Source organism: Danio rerio, chromosome 20 (genome assembly GCF_052040795.2).
Source record: "Danio rerio strain M-AB ecotype USA chromosome 20, GRCz13ab, whole genome shotgun sequence".
Classification (NCBI taxonomy): Eukaryota; Metazoa; Chordata; class Actinopteri; order Cypriniformes; family Danionidae; genus Danio; species Danio rerio.
In genome coordinates, this window is record NC_141040.1 from 37,776,101 (window position 1) to 37,800,427 (window position 24,327).

A 24,327-nucleotide genomic window follows, 5' to 3' on the forward strand; every position below is an offset into this window, starting at 1 on the left:
ATTTAATTATTAAACTATTTTGACTGACAAATGTGAAACAAAAGTTCCTGATAAGAGTAAAAATAATAATTGCTGCACGAATACAAAAGCAAGCATGATCCGTGTTGTTTCAGGTAAGTAGGAGCAAGCAGAACATGTGTCTACAGGCCTCAGCACACCAACAAAGGCTGTGCCTGAAGACAAACTGCAGATAACAGGGGGCAGACGCTCACACAAACACACACCCACAGGATCGCACACTTTCTGGCTTTTTTTCTTACTTTTACCCTAGACTAACATCAAAGAGGTTGTAACACACACTCACTCACCAGCTGCACTGCGCCAAACGCTCCACGACCGATCAGCTTGACTCGATCAAAATCATCCAGCTTCACCTGTAGTTCCTTGAGGTTGGACACGGCTTTTTCATCTAGAGCATGTTATTACAGATAGTACATGAGTCAAGTTTATGATTTAATTAGCAGCAAGAAACACATTCATATTAAACCAGGGTCTAAACATTAATCAATACACAATAATGTTCATTAAAAAGAAACAAGTTTTACTTTAAAATACTAGAAACTTTCATCATAGTATACATTTCACAAAATCTTTTTTTTTAAACTGCTAAATTGCATCAGGGATTACATTTGCTTCTTGGTATAATTAAGTATTTTAATACTGGTTTTCCATGAATAGATTTCACTTCAAATTAATAAACAATTATATGATTCTCTTTTACTCCATAAGACCATTAATATTAAGGAAGTATTGCTGTTAAGGCATATATCATTAAAAAATGTACTCACCATTTACTCACACTCTAATAATTCTAAACTTTTTTTCTTAACTTTTTATTTCTTTATTCTGTTTAATACAAAACAAGATATTCTAAAGAATGTTAGGAAAAAACATCCATAGTAAGAACAAGAAATATTGTGGAACCTAATGGCATTTTTTCCCAACATTCTTCAGAATATTGTTTTTTAAGTTTTTTTATGTGGTGACCGCGGATTAATAAAGGGACTAAGCCGAAAATAAAATAATGAATGAATGAATGAATACATGAATGAATGAATGGATGAATTAATGAATGAATGAATGAATGAGTTTTATACATAATCTGGAAGCATAATAAATAAGATTTCACTGATGTGTGGTTTGTAAGTACATGACAAAATGTGAGTACAGTATCTGAAACGTGATATACAACCCCTGGCAAAAAGTATGGAATCGCCTACTTGGGGGATGTTCATTCAAATGTTAAACTGTGTAGAAAAAAACAAGCACATACATGCCACAAAACTATTTTCATTAAACAATACAGTTTTCTGGCTATTTGAAACACTAAAAAAACACTGTAGTCAATTACAACTGTTTTTACAGATCAAAACAGTAAAAGACCAATTTTTTCAGGATGATAATGCATCATACCATGGAGCAAAATCTATAAAAACTTTCTTGCAGGAAAGACATATAATGTCAATGGCATGGCCTGCAAATAGTCAAGACCTCAATCCAATTGAAAATCTGTGGTGGAAATGAAAGAAAATGGTCCACAACAAGGCTCCAACCTGCAAAGCTGATCTAGCAACTGCAATAAGACAAAGTTGGAGAAAGATTGATGAAGAATACTGTTTGTCAATAGTTAAATCCATGCGTCAAGCTGTTATAAAAGCTAGAGATGGTGCAACAACGCACTAGTGGGGTTTTTGTTTGGTGAGTCCAAATAATTTTCCTCAGATTTGTGTGATTCCTTTTTTTTTTTTTTTTTTGGAATCTGTAAAAACAGCTTGTTTGATCTGTAAAAGCAGCTGTTATTGACTACAGTGTTTGACTTGTACTTGTACTTGTTTTTTTTCTCTCTACACTGTAAAACACAACAGTCAACTTGAATTAAGTGTAGTTAACTCAAAATTTACTGAAAGTTAATTCTACTCATTTAAAAAGAGTTTTGAACTCAGTGTTGAAGATATTGAGTTAATTAAATACCTCATTACTTCAACTTAAATGGAGTAAGTTCACAGTGCTCATATAGATTAGTTTTTTAACTCAAATGGTTTATTGCAATCGTTTTTTTCAAACGATTTGAGTTGCCTTATTGGGTTTTACAGTACTCAGTTGGTTTGAGTTCTCTTCATTTATTGGGTTTAACTTTGCTCAAATTGCTTCTTTTACTCAAATGGATTAAGTTCAAAGTACTCATTAGGATTAGTTTTTGAACTTAAATAGTTTGTTGCAATCAGTTTCCTCAAATGGTTTAAACTATCGTAACTTTTTGGGTTTTACAGTGTACACAATTAAAAATTGGAATGAACATCTTTCAAGAGTGTTGATTCCATACTTTTTTGCCAGGTTTTGTTAGATCAAGAAAAGCACCTTTGGTCCAAAGTAGGTTCTTAGCAATGATATATTTAAAAGAATGTTTATATAAAGTGAAAAACTGTAAAAATGTCCTCATGGAAGATGGTCTTTACTTAATATTTTAATGATATTTTACATTTTGGCCGATTCCCTAAAATATTCCCAAGCAACAAAAAAAGTTAGTTCGCCTAAAAATGAAAATTGTGTAATGATTTACTCACTTTTACTTCTTTTACACCTTCATGAGTTTCTTTCTTCTGTCGAACACAGAAGAACATTATTTGAAATAGGATGGAAACCTGTACCCGTTGACATCCATAGCATTTGTTTTTCCTACTATGGAAAAAATTATTACAGGTTTCCAACATTTTTCAAAATATCTTTTGTGTTCAACAGAATAAAGAAACTCATAAAGGTTTGGAACCACTTGAGGGAAAGTAAACAGTAAACTTTAATTTTTTAGTTGAACTATAACTTTAATTTTGTGTTACAGGCTCACATATTTAGTCATAAATACCGTGAATATTTCATCTGATTTTCATGTATTGTCTCGTCTCTCAGCCCTTAATGCAATGTGAAACCATGTCTACACCAGAAGTGAGCAGTGCAAATAAACACAATAGAACCATTATAATCAGTGTAATGCTGTCTACACCTCAGACAGGAAACTGAAAGCCCTTTCAGTGTTTAACATACAATCTTCCTCATGCCAGCGTACACATGGTAGTGTAGTACTGTAGTCATACAGATTCATTCAGAAAAAAACACTCGCATACAAAAGGTCTATTAATCTTTGAACTTTCAAACATACTTACATCTGCTTAAGAAGGCATCTATGTTTTTGTTCTTTCTCAGTGCTGGATGGTTCAGATCAAGGGCAAGGGCAGTTACTGAATCCTGCAGAAGGAAAAAAAGATATATATATAAATATATAAATATATATATATATACTTATAATGCCTTTTAACTGTTTTTATTTCAGTTGCTACAAATAGATTTTCTCTATACATCCAAAATCCACACTTTAGAGAGACCTAATCAGTCTTATTTAATCCTAAATATAAGCTCACACTGACAGACAGCCCTGTTGTTTCATTTGACTTGGGTTTTAAATCCAAAAATGAGGTTTAGGAGTATAGGATTAGACCTCTATAGTCAATGAGAATTAAGAAGCGGCCTTCTTCTAAATGACTTTAAGAAAATTAATGATGTAAATGCCACTGGATGATCCTAAAATGACCTTACATACCCCTTCAAACACACAGAGTGACACTGCAAAGGTAAAAATACACATCAGACACACAATCCACCCCCCAACATTCCTCACCTAAAACACATCCATTTGCCCCAGCCAACATCATAAACTAGCTGGCCCAGCATAAAAGGTTAATAAGGCAGGAGGAAAAACAGCTAATCCAGGACTTAAGTGTAAAGCACAGTTTAGCAGTGCAGGGCTAATGTGATCGATTTACATTGATTGAGACTGATGGTTAAGACAGCAGTTTCAGGTAACAGGTGTTCTTTTTAACTTACACAGAAAATTGTGAGGTGTTGAATTTCTGGTGTAAGCCACTGTAGTGTTATAGTGTTAAAATCCATGTGTACATATACTGTTTTTAACGCTGATGTGGGCTAAATTAAAGGCTTAAACACTCATTTTAGTAAGGCAGAGAACAGAGTTTGTTGACATTTTATCATTATTCCAGGGTGTTCAAACATTCAAATATATACTTTTCTGTGTGAATTTCAGTTGGGGAAAATGTTAACTTGTACTCAAGTCAGTTTAAAGAAAGAATAAATGTGACTGCAGTGGTGATAGAGTATTTAATCTAGTATACAGCTTTTACACTCTTCGTGTAAAATGATTTACTCTGCTTAAGTGTATATATTCAACACTTTTTAAAGTGTAACTTATACACTGAGCTAGTGGGACACTCGAAGGGAGTGTAATTTAACACCTCTGGAGTTATATGTATACTGGACAATTTGCCCTGCAGGTGTTAAAAATGTTTAATGTGGCGTGCATTCTTACACTATAAGTCAGGGGTCTCAAACTGTCGGCCCACAGATAACCTCAAAAATATAATGAGATTCAGCCCGCCAAAATATATACAGTATTTTAAACTATATCATTGCTGTGCAGTCACATATAGCCACTTGTCGCCATCTAGTCGACATTTATAGTACTGCATTCGGATTCGTTTTACTTTTATTTTCTCTCAGTGTACAGTTGAGAGTAACACACATGCATTTTATTTCTGTGGCTGAATTAAAAGTTAAAATATATGTATGCAAGTGCTCTGTTTTTACTAAAGCTATATTTTGTAAATATTTAAGGGTTTTTAGGTTATTATCAGTTTTATGCCACTTGTATTTTGTTATACAAACACTTCTATATAGCTTAAACATTATGGAAGTGTGGTAACACACGATCATTCAGCTAATATTGGATTCAAATGGTCTCATTTAATTGATTTTCCTCATATGCTTATTAAGGTTTGCATTAACTATGTACATTAGTAAAATTATAGTTGAATTGAACTTATTAAAGTAAATGGGAAAATGTACATAATTTCCCCTCTTTATTGTAGTTTTACAAAAAAAGAAAGAAATTGGGAAGAACAATTGCCAGTGAAGTCAATAAAGTCCCCCAAACTGCTTTCTGCTGTTCTTACACTATTGCACTATGCAAATTGTTTGGAACAGAATAATTATTATGCCTATTATTTGTAGTATTTTCATAATAATTTAAACAACCCCTTCAACATGTGCAACAAGAAACAAAAAGCTAGAGTTTTTCTGCATATAGTCTGTGTAAGAGTGACTGAGTGTATGTCATACACACAACAACCACAGATATATATCAGCAGCTGATGTGTGACATGATAAACATGCTGATTTGCATCATCACTGGTGACTAGTAAAGCTTGAAATATAAACGTCATTTCTGTTGACCTAAGATGCCTCAATTATGTCAAGTGTCTACTTTTTTCTTGTGCTTGAATGTAAAAACGGCCCCCCACTAAATTGAGTTTGAGACCCCTGCTCTGAGTGTAAAATATTTTAGGTGTATTCAACACTTTAGAAAGTGTAACCTGAGCACTTGGCTGATGGCACTCATATATATACACCAGAGAAATGTTAAATTTAACACCAGTGGTGTAAAATCTACACTGGCAAATTTGCTATATACTATTTAAAACCATTCTGTTTTACAGTTATCAACATTTTAAGCAGCACAACTAAAAATGTATAATATCATGTTAGAGTTTCATGAAGAATTATGTGACACTGAAGAAGGATGGTGTAATGAGTAATGATGTTTTAGACAAAAACCTGACAAATTAGTGAAATACAACATTTAAGCAATGTATTGAGACATGGTAACTATATGTAAATGACATAAAATGAATTAAAGATTGTCTTGAATATTACATGGCATGCACTGTAAAAAATGCTGCGTTCCACACAATTGATTTGTGTTGGGAAAACATGAAGAAATTAAGTTTATTCATTAGTTTTTATAAATTTAAAGGGATTGAACATAAAACAATTAAGTAGTCCCCAAAAAACCCTGAAGAATTGTGTAGTTTCAGCTCATTTCAAATAAGTAGATTGAACAACAATATTTTTGTGAGTGTAGTACTTCTAAACAGACTAAATATTTTGGAAGTGAATTCTGTAAGATAAATATTAAGTATTGATTTTTATTTTTAGAGTATAAAAATATGCTAGAAATGTTTTAACTTGAAATATTCACAGCTTAAATAATCAGTAATGTCAAATTTCAGGACTTAAAAATACAAGCCCTTGAAATTCAAGGCATTAAAATGCAATCATGGGTTAATTCAATGCATTTGTTTTCAGTTAGTCTAATTCAACATGCTTTTTTGTTTCAAAGACATTTGGCAATAGTTAATTTATACAGACAACAGAACTATAAGTGTATTAGTTGACAAATCATTGAAATATTCAAAAATAATGCACCTGATGTACAATTTGGGCTTCACTTATTATTTTTTTCAAAATATTATTATTGTATTTTACTGTGTTTTTGGTTAGTGACTTCTTTCAAAACTATTTTACATCCACAAAATTCTGAATAGCAGTAAACTATTCTAGGTGTGTTAAGTTAATTCAGCTTCCATACCCCATTTCAGCACACTTACAAAAAAAACACACAAATGCAAAACCAACAATGTCAAAATCCTGTTTTCTTTGCACCAAGACTCCACAATACACACAAACACAGACCAAAGGAAGCCTGTAGCCAGTTATCTCTTTCCTCAATTGAAGGATGTGACCTCAGCTTCCTCTATGACATTTCCCTCGGTAGCAATGCTGCGGGAAAATATTAGCACATCCAGTGTAGTAAATGAAGGATCAAAGCACCCATATTTAAATATTACAATCAGACTGGATTGATTTTAGCATCGCAACCCTTTTTCTGACATTGATATCATGAACTAAAATGGAGCTTTGTCTGACTGGCATGACTTGGAGGAGCATCCATAGAAGATTATAATACAATCCTCTGGATAAAAGAGGAATGAAGCGCAACTTAACATAGCCGGGGTATATTTTCATCCCTGTTACCGAAAGCTGACTTAGCATGCATGGCTAAGCAGCTAAGGTGGGTGAGTGGATGTTTCTAAGTAAACATGCTGTGGAATGAACCAGCAGGGATTTAGTTAGGTCTTTCCCTGGGCCTCCCATAGCCAGAGTATGACGCTCACAGGCAGACACAGACACCAAAAATACACCACACAATACCTCCAGTGCTTGTTTATAGATAGCTCTCATTTTCCATCAATGGAACAGTAATGCATCATTGCCATCTAATTTTCCAACCGAGATTTAAAAGGGGGGTTGTCTATATATGTGCAGAGTAGGCCTGGGTGAGTAATCGAAATGAAATTGTAAATGCGCTTGAGCAAAGCAGCGATTGTTATACACATCTTATCTGGGAAGCACGATGCGCTTTGTAGTAAATCTCGTTCTGAAAGACAGAGGGCGCTCTAACAATCTCAAATGCCTATGAAGAAACCCGGGAAACCACCATAGCAGTTGCTGAATAAACAGAATATTTAACAGATTCATAACTTTATGATTTAGTAGTTAATTTGCCTGAATTCGTAAGATCTCATTCACACAACTCATTTCGATTTCCTCTCCAAAAGCCCAGACAAAGCCTACGGATATTTTTTGCTATTTCTGCTGAGAATTGTGTAAAAGATCTGCAAATGTATGCAGAATATTTTGGGAGTATCATAACTAAAAACTTAATATGTGAAATAAAAAATACATTTTTCAAATTTATTAACGTTTACAATGCAAATCCAATTAGTTCCACTTATTTGGTAAACAAAGCAAGTCTATATATAATATATCTACTAAAAGACAGAAATATTACTTTATAAACTGTATTTTTAATAAATTATATGAATATTTTAATATTAGTCAACAACATTACTGAAACTTAAAAACTGAATAAATAAAAAATGTACACAAGTAAATAAATAGGCTCAATGATAGGCTAAAAATCTGCGGATTTCTTCTCGTTTCCATGTGGACCTACTCATCTCGCAATAACGGTTGGGTTTAGGGGTGGGGTTTAGTGTCACACCTCCTTTGAAAATGTGTACATTTTCATAAGACTAAACCTGTATGAATTTGTACGGATTAGCCACTAAACTGACAAAACATAAAATAGTAAAATTTCCTCAGGTCAAGCTGAATAAACCTATATCTATCCAACAGCTTAAAAAGTAGATATTTCACCATAGGTGCCCTTTAAAACCGATGTTTGAGTATCTTATTATTAAACGATGATATGTAGTAATGTGTATTTGTATAGTGCATTTATTGTGTATGGCCATGCACCCAAAGCGCTTCACAATTACGAGGGTTCTCTCTACTCTACCACCAGTGTGCAGCATCCACTTGGATGATGCGACGGCAGCCACAGGACAATGGTGCCAATGCGCTTACCACACACCAGCTATAAGTGGAGTGGAGAGACAGTGATAGAGCCAATTCAGTGGATGGGGATGATTGGAATACCATGATTGGTGAGGGCCAATGGAGGGAATGTAGCCAGGACCAGGGTTACAGCCCTACTATTTTACGAGAAGTGCCATGGGATTTTAATGACCAGAGTCAGGACCTCGGTTTAACGTCTCATCTGAAAGACAGCATTTATTGACTGTATAGTGTCTCCTTCACTATACTGGGGCATTAGGATTCACACAGACCGCAGGCTGAGCACCCCCTGCTGGCCTCACTAACACCACTTCCAACAGCAATCTGGATTTCCCATGTGGTCTCCCATCCATGTACTGACCAGGCCCAGCCCTGCTTAGCTTCAGTGAGTAACCATTCTTGGGCTGCAGGTTGATATTTTTTGTGGCTGAAAGCACCTGGTAAAGGTTTACTAGAACTGGATTTACTGACAAAATAGGCATTAAGATCACCATCAATTAATCGCCCTGCCCTACTAGTGCTTTTTTTTTTTTTTTAACTATCGGCATTTATACTTTTAATGAAAAAATGCACAAGGGCACGCACATCAATCTAAATGGATGCTCAGACAAACAAAAAAAGGACAAAAATTATACATACACCAAAAATATTAATTTATTAACTTAAAAATCTTTCTTTTGACACACTTTGTGCTTTTTTAAGTTAATAAATTTATATTTTTAGAGCCTGGTGTTGCTGCTTTTATGTATAATATTAATCATTTTAATGAAAATTGCACGGCAAACAAAGCAGTCATCTTACGTCATACTGACACCTAGTGATGTGGATGCAACACTATGGAAAAATTTTTTAAAAAAGGTTAAAATTGCACTGTTTTATAGAAATATTATGCTGCCAGTCAATAATCAGTTTAAAAAAAGTATTCAATATCAGCTGGTTAAGTCATATGACATCAAAATGGCCTCCCCCTCAGGCAACCCACTCTGAAATAAAACAAGATGTTGACAAAAGTTTTCAACCCATGCATTTATCAAGATACTATCCATTGCTTTAAGTGTAAAATGCAACTCGTGAAAAATGTATGAGCACAAGTAACAAGCTACTGTATGAAGTCACACCAGCGGCCTTGAGCAATTCGACTATCTATAGACGAAACATGCATTGAAAGAAGGGTGTGCCAACTTTCAATCTTGCTCAGAAATGCAGTGCTTGTCTGGAATGAGGGTTTTCTTCTGTTGAGTAATAAGGTAAGAGATATCACTGAAGAGAAGTGACAAAAGGAGCTCACATTCTAGTCATTCTCACCTTGTAAAGCTTGCTTAACAAGTCCTTACTTTTCACCTGAACCAAGTCATATAATAAACATGCAAGACGTCTTCACAATTCCTGTCCTCTAATGTTATTATGAGTGCATAAACGAAGCCTGGTTCTTTAGCTGTTGTGTTTTGGGGGAAATACTATCATGAAAAAACAGCAACATTACTGTGGAGGAGGGTGTGCTGGTAACGCACTGATCAAAGATAAGACACAGGAACATTTCCACAATCCTCTGGGACAAACGTCCGCTCATTTGTTTACAACCTCAACATCTAATGTACTTTTGTTTTGTGTTGTGCAACCTATATGTGTATGAAGGCCTTTACGGTGCTAGTGGTATATATTATAGTATATTACAAAATGCAAAACAATTTACTGATGTGTCTGATATGACGAATTGTTTCATGGTTCCAAAGCAAATAACACATATGATGCTATAATGCTAATACTGTATATGCTCACATTGTGTTTTAATTCTATAGAAAAAAAAAATCATTATGCTACACTATTATTCATTCAATAATTTTCCTTAGTCCCTTATTTATAAGAGGTCGCCACAGTGGAATGAACTGCCAACTTATCCAGCATACGTTTTTATGTAGTGGATGCCCTTCCAGCCACAACCCAGTACTGGGAAACACCCATACTCTCTCGCATTCACACACACTTATACACTAAGGTCAATTTAGTTCATCCAATTCACATATACTGCATTTCTTTGGACTGTGGGGAAAACCGGAACATCAGGGGGAAACCCACATCAACATGGGGAGAACATGTAAACTCCACACAGAAATTCCAAATGGCCCAGCCAGGACTCGAACCAACAACCTTTATGCTGTAAGGCGACATCATGTTGTCCCTAAACTTTATTATCCAAACCAAATCTCAAATATGTTACCATTTATTGAAATATTGTTGCATGTTGCTGTAAGTGTGAACTCAGAAACTGTGGTTTACAGTGTATTTTATGTTTTTAAAAGCTTAAATGTGTGATATAAACAATAAAGCTACGAAGATGGTATTCTTGTATGAAACCAGCAGAAGTTTAGACACGGAAATAATATATTTTCAATGTCATGACTTACAACAACACCATGTAGTGCATATAATTTGTATATTAATGCTAAAAGTCATTTTCATAATGTGTTTGTATTCATGTGTTTTCCTGAGGATCTGGTTCCCACACCTGAGGCATGTTGCATAAAGTGGTTTCAATTTTCACCCAGATAGCTTTTTGTTTAGCCTGTTTAAATTCTTGAGTTTTTGGGCTCAAGAATGTGGGTTGATGTTATTTCGGTTTTGATTCCATGGTAATTTGGAGTAAGGCTGGGCGATGTGGCAAAAACGCAATCTCGATAATTATTTTCCATATTGACAATAACAATATAAAATTTAATAAGTTGTTAAAGCTTCCAGATTTAAAAGATTACCCCAACAATGACTAAAGGCACAAAAATTAGAGGGTCCATTAAATGAAGTAACATTCGGCCGATAAATTCGGTACATCTCTAATACCAACACACTTTTAGTGTAATATGCACAATTGTTGCATATTTCTGCTGTGTGATAGGCTTTTAGATCAATATAGAGTAAAATAGTTTAGAGCGTATAATTGTTATTGACATAAATTTTATTGTGATTTGATATAATATAATTTATCAGCCCAGCCCTAATTTGGACTACATGTCTATCCATTGCAGGTTATATTGTGGGTTAGAAATGCAAACCCAAAGTGGACCAATCAGATGTGACTCAAGTGGCCTATATCTGATGCAACAAAGCCACTCCCAGTCCTTGTGTATCTTTATCTGATTCTTAATCAGTCTGGATTTGTTTGGCTTTTTCAACTTTAAACCTACTCTACAACTCAAGAGTTTGTTTAGTTAGCTTCACGCAACCGACCACTGGTATTTCCTTATCTTTTGACAGCTGGGTGACATAATTTAGATTTAAATTTAGGCATGTAAATGTTTTTCTACTTATTTAAACAATCCACCTTCCTCTTGAGCTACTTAAATTCCAATGCACGCGTTACTCAGAACATGATGTGCATTTACTGTAGGCTAGATTCTAGTCATAAGTATTAATGTTGACAAAACATTAATGGCGGTCAAGATGTTTCTCATAATAGCTGTAAAATTCTAGAATAAAAAGTTCTCTAACTACAAAAACATGTTTGTTTAAATGCTATAGTTCTGTCTTAACCTAGACCTATTTCTTTTCAGAACTATGTTTTATTTTGGATAGAAATTAATGATCATTCTGCTACTTTGTAGATTCAGAATAAAGTTTTTGCATGTTTTAAAATTATAAACCACATAGCTGGGAGTCTAATTGACATTTCTGGAAACAACATTCCACACCAGAACAAATTATGATTCAATTCACAACACATAAACGCAGTGTCATCATGATGACAATTCCAGATATCAACAAAACCTAACCCAAGTTACATGTACAGTATATAAAGGCTGCAATTATGTGTACAAAACAAACATATTAGCTCAAGTATAGCATCCTATTATCCCAAGTCCTTACCAGCAAACTCTCCAAGTTCAACGGTGATTTCTGGTTCTTGATCAGCGTCTCTAGTTTTCTCACCCGGCTCTCTATTCTCTTCCCCGCTCCGGTCGACATTGCGGCAGCTCGGTGTCCTTAAGCTCCCGGTAAACATCAGATATCCAGCCGCGACTGAGAGACCTCAAACGTCCGAATCAAACTTGTCACTACCTGCCGTGACTCAACGCGACGCCTATTAAAACTTCCCAGTTCTGGATGAATGACTTCTTAAGCTTACAATCTCCACACACTATATGAATACGAGAAATGCAGTTGTTTTGTGTCCTAGGTGAGCTTTCCGCGTGCTTCTGTCAGCATTATACAAATCAAAGGTTACAGAAGCGCGCGTTCAGGAAGCTGTCTCCCCCGCTCCTGTTCAAAATTAAGTTACACCAGGGAAAACCTTCTATGTTAGAGGCTGTGTTGAAAATCTTCCCGACTGTTATATTTTAAGTAAATGAAGCAGAGGCAGAGATGAGTTCATGAATGTGAACGGCGTGTTTCTTTGTTGCAGCGCGCGTCCCTCCCCTGCGGACGCTGAAATTCTTTGAATCTTATCTCAGCCATCGCTTATACCACACAAACGTCACTCTCTAAATACGACCGATATACTACACGACTTATATTTTTAGCAGACCGTGTATTTTTGATGGCACGCGTGGAGTTGTCCTATTCTAGACTACTTGTTCCATGTGTGTTTCACAAATGTACTATAGTGCAATTTAGCAATTTAATAATGTGTCATAATGGCAAATATTATTGTATTGAATTATTATTATTATCATGTATTGGAAGTGAAAGATATGGCTGTTGTAATTAGATTTTTACTCAGTTAAATATTAAAATAGTTACATTTGTTAAAATGTGGACAAAAACTCTTATAGATTTTCATATTTTGGTAGATTACTATGTTAAAATATAAAATTTATGTTTCTTATAAACTTTCTTTACATGATTACAATCATTTTAGACAACACAGCTTGTCTGTTATTTGATTATTTTCTATCACAACAAATAAAGATAGCTGCAAGTAGCAATTATCAAGGCCAAGCAGCCCAGAAGCCACATCATAAACAAGCTACAGAGCAACTGGAACGTTCTATAACATTTTAGCAGCACAGTCTGAGCCAAATTTGGTGAAAATTGGGCTAACGAACCATGGAGAGTTCCAAACAGATTTTCAAATTTATTCAACATGGTCGTGTCAATTAAGAATAAATTATCAATGTTCTCTGTATGTCTCATGAGTCATGACAATAGACAAAACTATTCAAAAGTCATTTGATAAAATTTAAAATATTTCTTATGATAGATTTTATTCATTCATTTATTTTTTTTCCGGCTTAGTCCTTTTATTAATCAGGGGTTCGCCACAGCGGAATGAACTGCCAACTTATCCAGCATATGTTTTATACAGTGGATGCCCTTCCAGCTGCAACCCAACACTGGGAAACACCCATATACACTCTTTCACATACATACACTATGGCCAATTTAGTGTATTCAATTCATCTATAGTGTATGTCTTTACACTGTGGGGAAAACCAGAGCAACAGGAGAAAACCCACACAAACACGGGGAGAACATGCAAACTCCACACAGAAATGCCAACTGACCCAGCTGGGGCTCTAACCAGCTACTGAGGCGCTTGTGCTACCCACTGCGTCACCGTGACGCCCTCTTGACAGAATATAATTGTTTGTCAATTTTACTCAGAAGGTGGTGCAAACTGATGTAGTTTGGTCAATGCAGGTCCAGATCACACATATTACAGTAAGTGTCGTTTCAATACTTCAGCCTGTAATGTCATCTGCAGCATTACATCAAGTTTGCACATGTGCTAAATGACAACAGTTTTGTCTATCAACATTAAATCCATAACTTTTGGTCTACATGGTCTGAAGACGATCTAAGTCAAATTTGGTGAAGATTGGACCAACGGTTTAAGAGGAGTTAAAATAAATAATGGTTGGAACAAAATCAAAATGGCTGACAGGAAGTTTGGCGGATTATGGCTTAATTGGTATCTGTGTTGTCGACAAGACCAAAGAATGTGCTATACGCACAGCTAGTGTTTTTCAGCCAATGATGAACATCTGGTGAAAACTTTACGTGACTATTTTCAATTTCACAGGGTTCATGTTACAGCATTTATGTTGTAATGCAATTGAAATATAATTAGTTAAATAGACTTAAGTATCTATTTGTTTTTTTAAGCATAAAAAGAGACGAAAGCGGCATTTGCAGCAGGCTATCGCAGAAACTCCATTAAAAAAATAGATTGGGTTAAATCCCATATTTTTAAGACATGGAGCGGAAAAATATATCTTAATGCAGTGCTTCTTGTTTGGTCTGATACTTACTTTACATTGTATCTCAGTCAGGCAGTGATGATCACTTTAAAAAAAAATCTGATCTTAAATGCAGCGATTCTGTATGGGATGACAATTCACTAGAAGCACTGAGGCAGGCTCACTGAAATTAGAAGTCCATGTGCATACCCCATTGTCGATTTCTGGAAAATAAAATGGAATAAATGTTATTAGTTTTATATAATAAATCAAATATTACATTTTGCTCAAACTGAGAATTTCAAGTAATCTAATTTTTTTTCAAAGCTGCTTTCTTTTGTGTTTGTATAGATTTAATTAAAAAAGGAAGCCCTAAAACCTCAATAAAGACTATAAACACATGCGGACATGTTGGTTAATATTTCATAAACTTGTCACTCTTTTGTATTAATTGATGCTTTCAATGACATCTTGACATGGTCATTAATCTTGTGTCAATGGAAAACAGCTGACACAGAGTGCGAAAGATCATGACTAGACTAAACACAAGATGTCTTTCATCAGCCAACAGACCTTGATTCTCCTGATAAAGAAAAGAAAAACAGCACAGATTCAGAAAACCATCTTTAAGGCTGATTAGCTCATATCAAATGTATAAATTATATATTTAGCTTATAATATATACTGTGTGTCTGTGTATGTGTTGTTTAAGTTAAAAAGCTGAGACTATGGTAACTTAGGTAGGCCCACTGTAGATAATATTCGACAGAAAACAAAACGCCCACTTCTCACACACTGAGGAATGAGGAAGCAGAGCGTCTCAGAAAAGTGCCCCCTGGGTGCAACTAGTTTAATAAATTTTTATGGACTAGTCTAGAGAACTAACATAAACAAGCAATTTCGATCATTTTGACTATTTTCGACTGTTTTCTACCTTATTTTTTTAAATAATCACAAAATACGTTAAATAGGTTGAAGTAACGTTAGGTTACATAACGTTTTGCAGAATGCTGAAGCTATCCGACCCAAATCTTAAATAATAATCTCTTGTCATTCGTGTTCATTTAATTGAATGAATCTCTCTGTGTGCGTGTTTGTGTAACGTTACTTTTAAACACACTTTCAAACTAATAAACTCCAGGCAGTCAAAAAACCACAACACTGACCTCTGGCGGAGATGTTGAATGAACGTCCATTTAGGCACACGGTTACATATACTGTAAGACATTGTTCTTGTCAAAATAAATACATATAAAAACAAATAAAGAATGAAAATGAACTTTAATTAAAGTCGACGGTAGTTTACTTCAACAAAATGAAAATCCAAAGTGCCCAAGTTACCGTTTCCTCTGTCGTTGTTGTTGTCGGCTTGTTGCTATGACGTCGTCAAACACCTGAAGAGCGGAGAGACATGGACGTTACAATCTATTGCAGCAGTCTATAATAAAGTAAGTAAAATCAATAAACCACGACATATGATGTAAAGAACCCCATTAAAGCATATAGGATACACATATAACGTTATAGAGAGTAAAGAAAATATGAAGTAATGTGACGCGCGATACGATGGCTTGATAAGTTAACTGTTACTAAACGTAACAGCTTTTGATTCATTTAATATAAAAACAGATTACTAACGTTAGATGTGTAACGTTACTTCTGTTCACAGACACATACCATGTCATCTGACTTAATTGTGTCCAACCTGCCATTAGTGGACAAACTCATCGAGGATGAAGCAGAGAGAGCGATTCTGCTCTCCAAACCAGCATGCTTTATCATTATTGGAAAACCAGTGAGTTTTGAACATTTATTTTTAGTTTGTTCAAACGAGAACGAGGTTATATCTCTAATAAAAGAAATTAACATTGTTTTAACATAGAATTATCTGTTTTGCATTTATTTTCAGGGTGTTGGCAAATCTACTCTTGCCAAAAAAATAGCCAAGACCTGGAATTGTATCCTCATTGATGGTAAATCTCCAAAAGCCACATTTGATGATGCACTGCCATTATATTTTTCTTAATATTGGCATTTTTACATTCTATTTAGATACAGATGTTCTTAATAACCATATCAATAATGAGACAGATCAAGGTAAACAGGTAGGCTATACATAACTTTTTTTTATACAGTGCTGAGCAGTAATGTAACTGATTACATAGAAACTGTATTATATCCATTCATTAAATACTTACAATAAGAATATTAGTAACTAATATAAAAATATAAACTAAGTTAGTATATTACAGTTTAAAATGTTTATTTCTGTGATGCAGGTTGGGTTTTAAACATTTTTGGCAGAAGAACTCCTTTAAAAAAATATTTACTTGAAATATCTCTAAGGAAATTATTAACAGCATTTGCATGGTCACAGTTCTCTAATATTGGTTAATGGTCACATTGACATGTAGGTAAACATCAAATATTACAATTTTTGAGTGTTCGTGTTTAAGTAATTCATTTTTATTATGCAATTTTACTATTTAACTATTATAGCTTTTATCTCCTCACAAAGAAACTACAGTAGTTAAATTAACTATAGGAAATCCATGTTAGTAGCATTTCATGATGTTATAAAAAAGGACATATTTTCTATCCATTTTCTTTTGATAAGTTTAAAACAACTCAGAATAAAATGTAATTTGAGAGTGATCTAAAAAGCAGTCAGAATAAATGACCTACAGTGAGTAACATAGTTTACATTAGTAATTAATTTCTTTTCATTAACTGTTAATCAGTAACACTATAATTAGTTTCTAATATGTTTCAATGGTCTGTAGACTCTCAGCAAACATTTCTAGCTCTGTCCAATAAATTTGTTTCAGCTCTTTGGGATTCTGGCTGAAGGGAAAGCGGTTCCAGAAGAGATGATGGTCAATTTAATTGTTGATCGTCTCAAGTCACCTGATATTAAACATTACGGTAAGAGTATGGCACAGTAATTTAAAAAAATGGTGCAAATGAAACATGCATCCCATTCAACTTCTAAGTAGAAGTTTTAGTGTTCAAGTCTGAATTTATATGAGCAGGTTATGTTCTGGCCTGCTTGCCATCAATCTCAGAAGAGTACATGAAGATACAGGAGCAAATAGACCTGATTAAAACCCTCAAAATGTCTCCAGACTTCATCATCAACATCAAGGTTTGTTCATATCTTAATTTAATTTAATTAGTTTATTTGTAAAGCACTTTTCACAATAATTATTGTTAAAAGCAGCTTTACAATAGGTGCACATTAATGCATTACAATTAAAATAAAAAGGTTAAGGATATTAGTTACCATAACTTTATTAGTTAAAAACTTGAACTAAATAACTAGTTACTCTTAACAGTTAGTGATTACATAAACATAGTTAACCTGCAGTTATGGTGGTTTAACTTTATCTATACTCCTCCTTTAAAGATAGACACTCCATATTTCATTCATATTTTTGCAATGCAATGCTGACAGTTTGCTGTTATATATCAGGTTCATTATAAATATAAATAAATAAATGTCAAATATGTGTGCAGTGTGCAGACAGAGACCTGATCCGCAGGCTATCGGAGGAGCGTCAGCATCCAGAAACAGGCTGTGTGTTCCCAAAAGAGATGTGGTACCCTGACAAGAAAGAGTCATTGATGAAACAGAGTAACATGGAGGAGGAGGAAGAAGAAGGAGAAGAAGAAACAACTGAGGATTTGGAGGTAGAGGAGGTAATTACAGCTGCAGTTCTCAATCTGAAACACAACGGTCTCAAGCTTATATCATAGAGGGCCGCAGCTCTTTATCTCCAACTACCTCCAACTTACACCTGCTTACTAGTCTCAAGTAGTCTAGAACACCTTCATTATTTGGATCAGCTGTGTTTGATTAGGGTTGGAGCAAAACTGTGCAGAGCTGCGGCCCTCCAGGAATCCAGTTTGAGATGTAACTTAAAAGCCCTCATATCCACATTTTTCCTGACCCTGCTGTAAGTAATTTAATTGTTTGTTTGGGGAAATTCCCCTTAAATCATAAGTGTATAAATAATTTATACAAATCTTTCGACTACAAATAATCTATAATAATCTATCTCTGTCAGCTGGACCAAATGAGCTTCATGTTTTGTTTTTAGACATAACAAATTTTGAATGGTGAATAAAACTTTTTTTCTTTTCTTTCTATCAATTTCTCCTGATTATTTCATTTTCTCTTTTGCATTCTGCTGTAAATAAATCTTTTTTAAGGCAACTTGTAATACAAATTTGTGCTCTGCCAAATACATTTTTTTTTAAATCCATAAATTTATATTTTTCACCCCAAATTCACACATCTTTTTTCAAGTTTGTTGTTGCACATGTGGTTTAAAATGTAATTGTCTCTCATTTTCATTTCTAATCATCACTATATATTAGCCATGTTTTTGAAGCAGGTTAACACAACATTGCCTGCCAAAAAGTTGCATATCTTTTTTAAAATATATTATAATAAAATCTGGTTATGCACCTTGTATGATGAATAATATTGGAATATGTTATATATTTAAAAATTAATTTAGGGAAAACAAAAAAAGCTTTTGGGGTTAGTCTTGGTCTGCTCAAATTAATTTGGTAATGCTTTGTTTTGCAATTTATTGTTATAAAGCAATTTTAAAAACCTGCAATTAAAAAAGATTTTTAAAAGGAAAAGACCATACATAACTCTATTAAAGAAGGGTAGGCTAAATATTTCAAAACTGCATGCTTGCTTAAGAGAAAACAATTGCAAGTTTAAATTAAAGTTAGATTTTTTATACACAAAAGTTTAATTATTACATATCATAAAATAATTAAAAACCCAGATGCAATTAACTTCAAGTGATTTTAAGTCTTCCTGTGGACTCATTTGAAGTTTGCTACAGCAAGTTTGTGCCTGATTTGAACAACAAAATACTGAGTGGAAACAGAATACAATTGCCAGTATTTATTCGCCTGATAATCTGTCACATTCTGAAGGTCTAAGTGCAGTTGAAAATCTGTGTTTAAGATAGAAGAGATACAGCTACAGAAAGACGTGATCGCACAGCTTGTGAGAGTGACCGAGAATTACCCAGAGAACGTCACCAGCAGGATTAAATGTTATAAAGACAACATCCTTAGGCCTCTAGAGGTAAGGTAACAGCACCTATTAAACACCTGCATATACACTATTACCCAAACCTGAGCATTAAGAGCAGTTATACCTATGTTTGGTGTTTAGGATTACATGGCCGGCCATAATCCCCCATATTTATTTGAGCTGGATGGAAACACAGATCCAGAGGAGCTCTTTGAGGTGGGTGACCACAGTCAAGCTGTAATGCTTGTTCTTGATAGAAACTACAATATATTGATAAGAAATATCATATTTGAATCCAACTAATTCTGAGAGAATAGCGGAGTCTACATCATGCATCATGAAAACTCATAATCATATCAACTATGAAAATGGTGAAATGCTGGAATCTTTTGTTGGTTTGTTTGTTTGTCCAGATGATGTATGATTTAACTTGAAAAGGGATAGTTCACTCAATTGCCTCTCTATTTAAGGTGACATGGTGGCTCAGTGGTTAGCACTATTGCCTCACAGCAAGAAGGTCGCTGGTTTGAGCCTCGGTTGGGTCAGTTGGCGTTCCAGTGTGAAGTTTGCATGTTCTCTCCATGTTTGTGTGGATTTCCTCCGGGTGCTTTCTCCCACAGTCCAAAGACATGTGATGTAGGTCAATTGAATAAATTAAGCTGGATAAGTTGGCAGTTCATTCCGCTGTGGCGACCCCTGATGAATAAAGGGACTAAGCCAAAAAAAATGAATGAATTACTATCTATTTACTTGCCTTCAAGTGGTTTCAAATCTTTGTGAGTTCCTGCAGTCTGTTAAACACTAAATAGGATATTTTTTTTAAAAAAGCTGAAAACCTGTAACCATTGACGTCCATAGTAGGAAAGACAAACAAATACTATGGAAGTCAATGGTTACAGGTTTTCAGCTTTCTTCAAAATATCTTATCTAGCATTTAACAGAAACAAACAAGTAAAGCACTTGTAAATGATTACAGAATTTCCATTTTTAGTGAACTATCCCTTTAATCACTGACAGCCAATCAGAGTCCATCCTGCCTGCATTTAATAGCTTGATCATTTAATTTGGCAACTACAGTAAGGCAATGGTTAAACGTCCTAGGATACAAACTATAAAAATTATGTCAATTTAAATGTCTCGTGAAGTGCTTTAAAATGTGCATTTTTTAATTCTATGTTTGACATAATCTCAAATAAAAGATGAAGAGAGGGTGGGACATAGAGTAGCTCCTCCCTTTATAAAAAAAACAGCCAATAGGGTTTTGTTTTTATAACAGATCTGCCAGTGAGAGGGGTTGAGATTAAGTGCATCAAATGAAAAGGAAATGAGAAGCGTCTTGAAGGGCGCGGGACATGTCAGATACTAGGGAGCATTTGATTGGTCAAGATTTGATGAGAAACTGTTGTATGAAGGGACGTGAAAAATAAATGTTGATCCAATTTTGGTGGAAGTGACAAACTGCAAGCTTTTGATGTTTATATCTGTATTATATTTTCTAAACACAAATTCTGTAACTGCTTTGGAGCACACTAGCTTATAGATACTTTTAAAACTAACAGACTGAAACTAACATCTAAAAAACTTTATGGTAATTTCACGGGACCTGTAAAATAATAATAATAAATGTACTCACCCTCCACTTGTTCCAAACCTGTTTAAGTTTCATTCCATACATTTCGAAGAATGTTAGAAACAAGTGACTTTTATAGTAATTTTTTCTACTACAGATGTCAGTGTCTACTTCTCGGCATTCTTCAAAATATCTTCTTTCATGTTCAACAGAAATAACTCAAAATTTACACTTGTCTGTGTTTGTCCACAGTCAGTAATGTCTCGTTTGGAGTTTATGGCAGTGAGGTGTCCAGCCGTTCCTGTGCAATTGATGCCAACAGAGGACGCAGAGCTTACCGATCAGATGGAACCGGTCAGATACTGTAAAAACACACACCTTTATAAAAATGACCCTCCTTTTATACCCCTTATCATAATGTCTGCTCATGTAGGAGGAGCTCTTTCGGACTCTGTCTTCCTGTAGGAACGTTGCACCAGGCTTTCTTTGGCGAACAAGTCGATGGGCCTTTAACTGTCCAGTGGCTCTCAAAGAGGGCAAGATCATAAAAGGCAAACCAGAATTCGCCGTCGGGTGAGTGAAAATACACTTCTTATAAACAGTAGTCAACATTCAAAGAAAATCAAAAATTGTCTTAGGACAAGAATAGGGGTTGTTCTATAGTTTTAGGACAACTTTGATGAAAGGTGGTGATCCAAAAACTTTTATCTGTTCTGTCTTTCAGATTCATGGATAAGATCTACGTCCTTTCGTCAGACGATGCTCTGCAGAAGTTCATGGCAAATCCTCGGTGTTATCTTCTGCAACCCAAACCACACGTGCCCTGCAGGGTGTCTGTGATAGGCCCGCCACGTTCCGGAAAGAGCACCATGTGTGGACTGCTAGCGGAAAAATATGGGGCGTTAGTGGTAGATGTCAGGGAGCTGATGGAGAGAAATCAGGGTTTGCTGAAACAAGACATGCTGAATAAAGTTCGTCACGATGCCACAATCGCAGGCCTGGAGAAGGTCAGGGCCAAGATGGAGCTTGAAGCTACAGGTTAGAAAGATTATAAGGATGCTGATTTGGTGACATTATAAACTCCATGGCATGATAGAGTGAAAGTTTCGTAAAATGTTTTTCATTGTCCAAAGTTTAGACAAGACCATTTAAAACATGGATCTCAACTTGGATTCCTGGAGGGCCGCAGCTCTGCACAGTGTTGCTCCAACTCTAATGAAACACAACTGATGCAATAAATCAAGATGTTCAGACTATTGAACAACTTAATTATTTGGATCAGCTGTGTTCGATTAGGATTGGAGCAAAACTGTGCAGAGCTGTGGCCCTTCAGGAATCCAGTGTGAGACCCATGATTTAAAACATATTTAAAGGTCCTGTGAAGTGCTTTGAAACGTGCAATTCTCATTTGAATGTTTGATGAAATCTCCACTGAAACATAAAGACAGGGTGGGGCATATTGTAGCCCCTCCCCTTTAAAATAACAGCCAATAGCATTTAATTTTTATTACAGCTCTGTCAAAGTGAGCTATAATTAAAATTAGTTTAGTTAACTTTAAAGTTAGTTAAGAGTAACATACTGATTCTAACACCTAAAAAAACTTCATGGGACCTTCTGTATTTTTTCTATTTTTGTAGGTAATGTGAAGGGTAGTGAGGCAGAGGCTGATGAAACCTATTCAGGTGAGGTCAATCCAAAGACAACATGGACTTTACTCCTATTGGTTTTGTTGATACCAATGTATGTTCTGCGCTTTAACATACTGTATTGTTTAAGTCTGTGTGAACTGTAGACCTTTATTGCAATATGTTGGTGTATTTCCAAAGGGATATGTGCATAGAGACTTTTAATTTCCAGTAGGCCAGCTATTGACCTTATTCTAAAATGCGGAAGTGCGCCTGTTTTCGTGATTGTCTTAGAACTTCCGATTCAGACGCCTATGGGAGAAATGACTAGGAATATTAAACGGCAGAAAACGGTCAAACTTCTTGCTCTACAAACAAATGTTTGCATGACTATACAGACCAAGTAGAATAATATAATCAGAAAATATCAAATTGCAACATCAAGCAGCGTAATGAGCAGTTTTTAACGTCAAAAAATGAATGGAAGTGAATGAGACGGGAAGTCTCAAGCCAAAAAGATTCAAATGGCAGCGCCCACTCGTCGGCGGAGAATAGGGTGAATTGCAATTCTGGTGAATTGTCAGGCCATTACAAAATCAGCATGTTTAAGATCTGATTTCTTTAAAAAACAGTGATCTTCACTGCCTGATTGAGATACAAAGTAGGTATCAGGCCACTGAATCAAATTTTACTGTCTTTAAAATCTAGAAATTTATTTCACCACAGAATTTTCAAATGAGTGTCTGCGCTCAATGTTCATTGGTTTTTATGTTTGTATTTTCTGTTTTTATTTCTGATTTAATAATTTCGTTGCATCTCTGTTATTTTTATTTAAAAATAGCATTTTTAAAATACGTCCACATAGTTTTATTCTATAGTTTTAGTTTTATTTCAGTTTCTGTTTAGTTGTTGTAATTTAAAGTTAAATTAAAGGAAGAAGTATTTTCATGGCAACTACAGCTGAAATAAAATGTTTGCATTTTTAATACTTTTGTGGGGGTTTACACAAAAGATATTATGAAAAACACTGGAAACCTGTATCCATTGACTTCCATAGGAAAATAAAATATTATGGAAGTAAATTGTAACAGGTTTCCAACATTTTCAAAATACATTCTTTTGTGTTTATCAGAAGAAAGACTTAGAAAAAATAAAGAAATTAGCAAAGGTTGAGTAAATAATGACAAAATGTTCATTTTTTGCTGAACTATCCTTTTAACTGTTGACAGGATCTTACTATAAAGGGCTACCAATATAATAATAATAAAAATAAATAAATAAATACTGTAAATAAGATAATCATAATTAAAAATAATAAATTATATAATGCAATATATATGTATTTATCGTATTTACTCTTCGTAAACCCACACAAAGGGGATCATAGTATAAAAATACTTAAATAGCATGAATTAATAATGTGCCTTTTTTACAGCAATAGAGGTGACAGAAGATCACCCAGACGTTCAAGCTTTTGTGGAGGAAGCTATGAAGGAAGCAGCAGAGTCTCCAGCTCCACGGGAGCTTTATTTGGATGCTCTAGAGAAGCACATTAAAGAGGTAAACCATTGAAT

The 24,327-nt window shown here is 34.7% G+C and overlaps 2 protein-coding genes across 22 annotated transcripts in view; one reads left to right on the plus strand and one right to left on the minus strand.

The window, feature by feature from the left end:
• The window catches only part of rock2b (rho-associated, coiled-coil containing protein kinase 2b), a 125,818-nt gene extending 107,667 nt beyond the window's left edge, over positions 1-18,151 (minus strand). For 16 of the 19 annotated variants that reach the window (XR_015517449.1, XR_015517448.1, XR_015517446.1 and 13 more), the window contains exons 1-3: positions 12,184-12,753; positions 3,159-3,240; positions 309-409 (exon numbers count right to left, since the gene is read on the minus strand). Coding sequence is in view for 12 of the 19 variants with exons in the window: in XM_087296351.1 (XP_087152477.1) it covers positions 309-409; positions 3,159-3,240; positions 12,184-12,282 (282 nt within the window). In the remaining 7 variants the exon portion in view is untranslated. 19 annotated transcript variants of the gene reach the window in all.
• ak9 (adenylate kinase 9) overlaps positions 15,881-24,327 on the plus strand; it is a 29,542-nt gene continuing 21,095 nt past the window's right edge. The window contains exons 1-14 of one of the 3 annotated variants that reach the window (XM_087298369.1): positions 15,881-15,943; positions 16,165-16,290; positions 16,405-16,468; positions 16,548-16,600; positions 17,324-17,420; positions 17,528-17,640; positions 18,012-18,194; positions 19,486-19,608; positions 19,699-19,773; positions 21,380-21,481; positions 21,561-21,700; positions 21,852-22,165; positions 22,766-22,810; positions 24,189-24,313. In XM_087298369.1, coding sequence (XP_087154495.1) covers positions 16,174-16,290; positions 16,405-16,468; positions 16,548-16,600; positions 17,324-17,420; positions 17,528-17,640; positions 18,012-18,194; positions 19,486-19,608; positions 19,699-19,773; positions 21,380-21,481; positions 21,561-21,700; positions 21,852-22,165; positions 22,766-22,810; positions 24,189-24,313 — 1,551 coding nt within the window. In that variant the 5' untranslated portion in view covers positions 15,881-15,943; positions 16,165-16,173. The remainder of the gene's footprint in view (positions 15,944-16,164; positions 16,291-16,404; positions 16,469-16,547; positions 16,601-17,323; positions 17,421-17,527; positions 17,641-18,011; positions 18,195-19,485; positions 19,609-19,698; positions 19,774-21,379; positions 21,482-21,560; positions 21,701-21,851; positions 22,166-22,765; positions 22,811-24,188; positions 24,314-24,327) is intronic. The other 2 variants (XM_087298370.1, XM_087298371.1) reach the window with 2 other exon arrangements.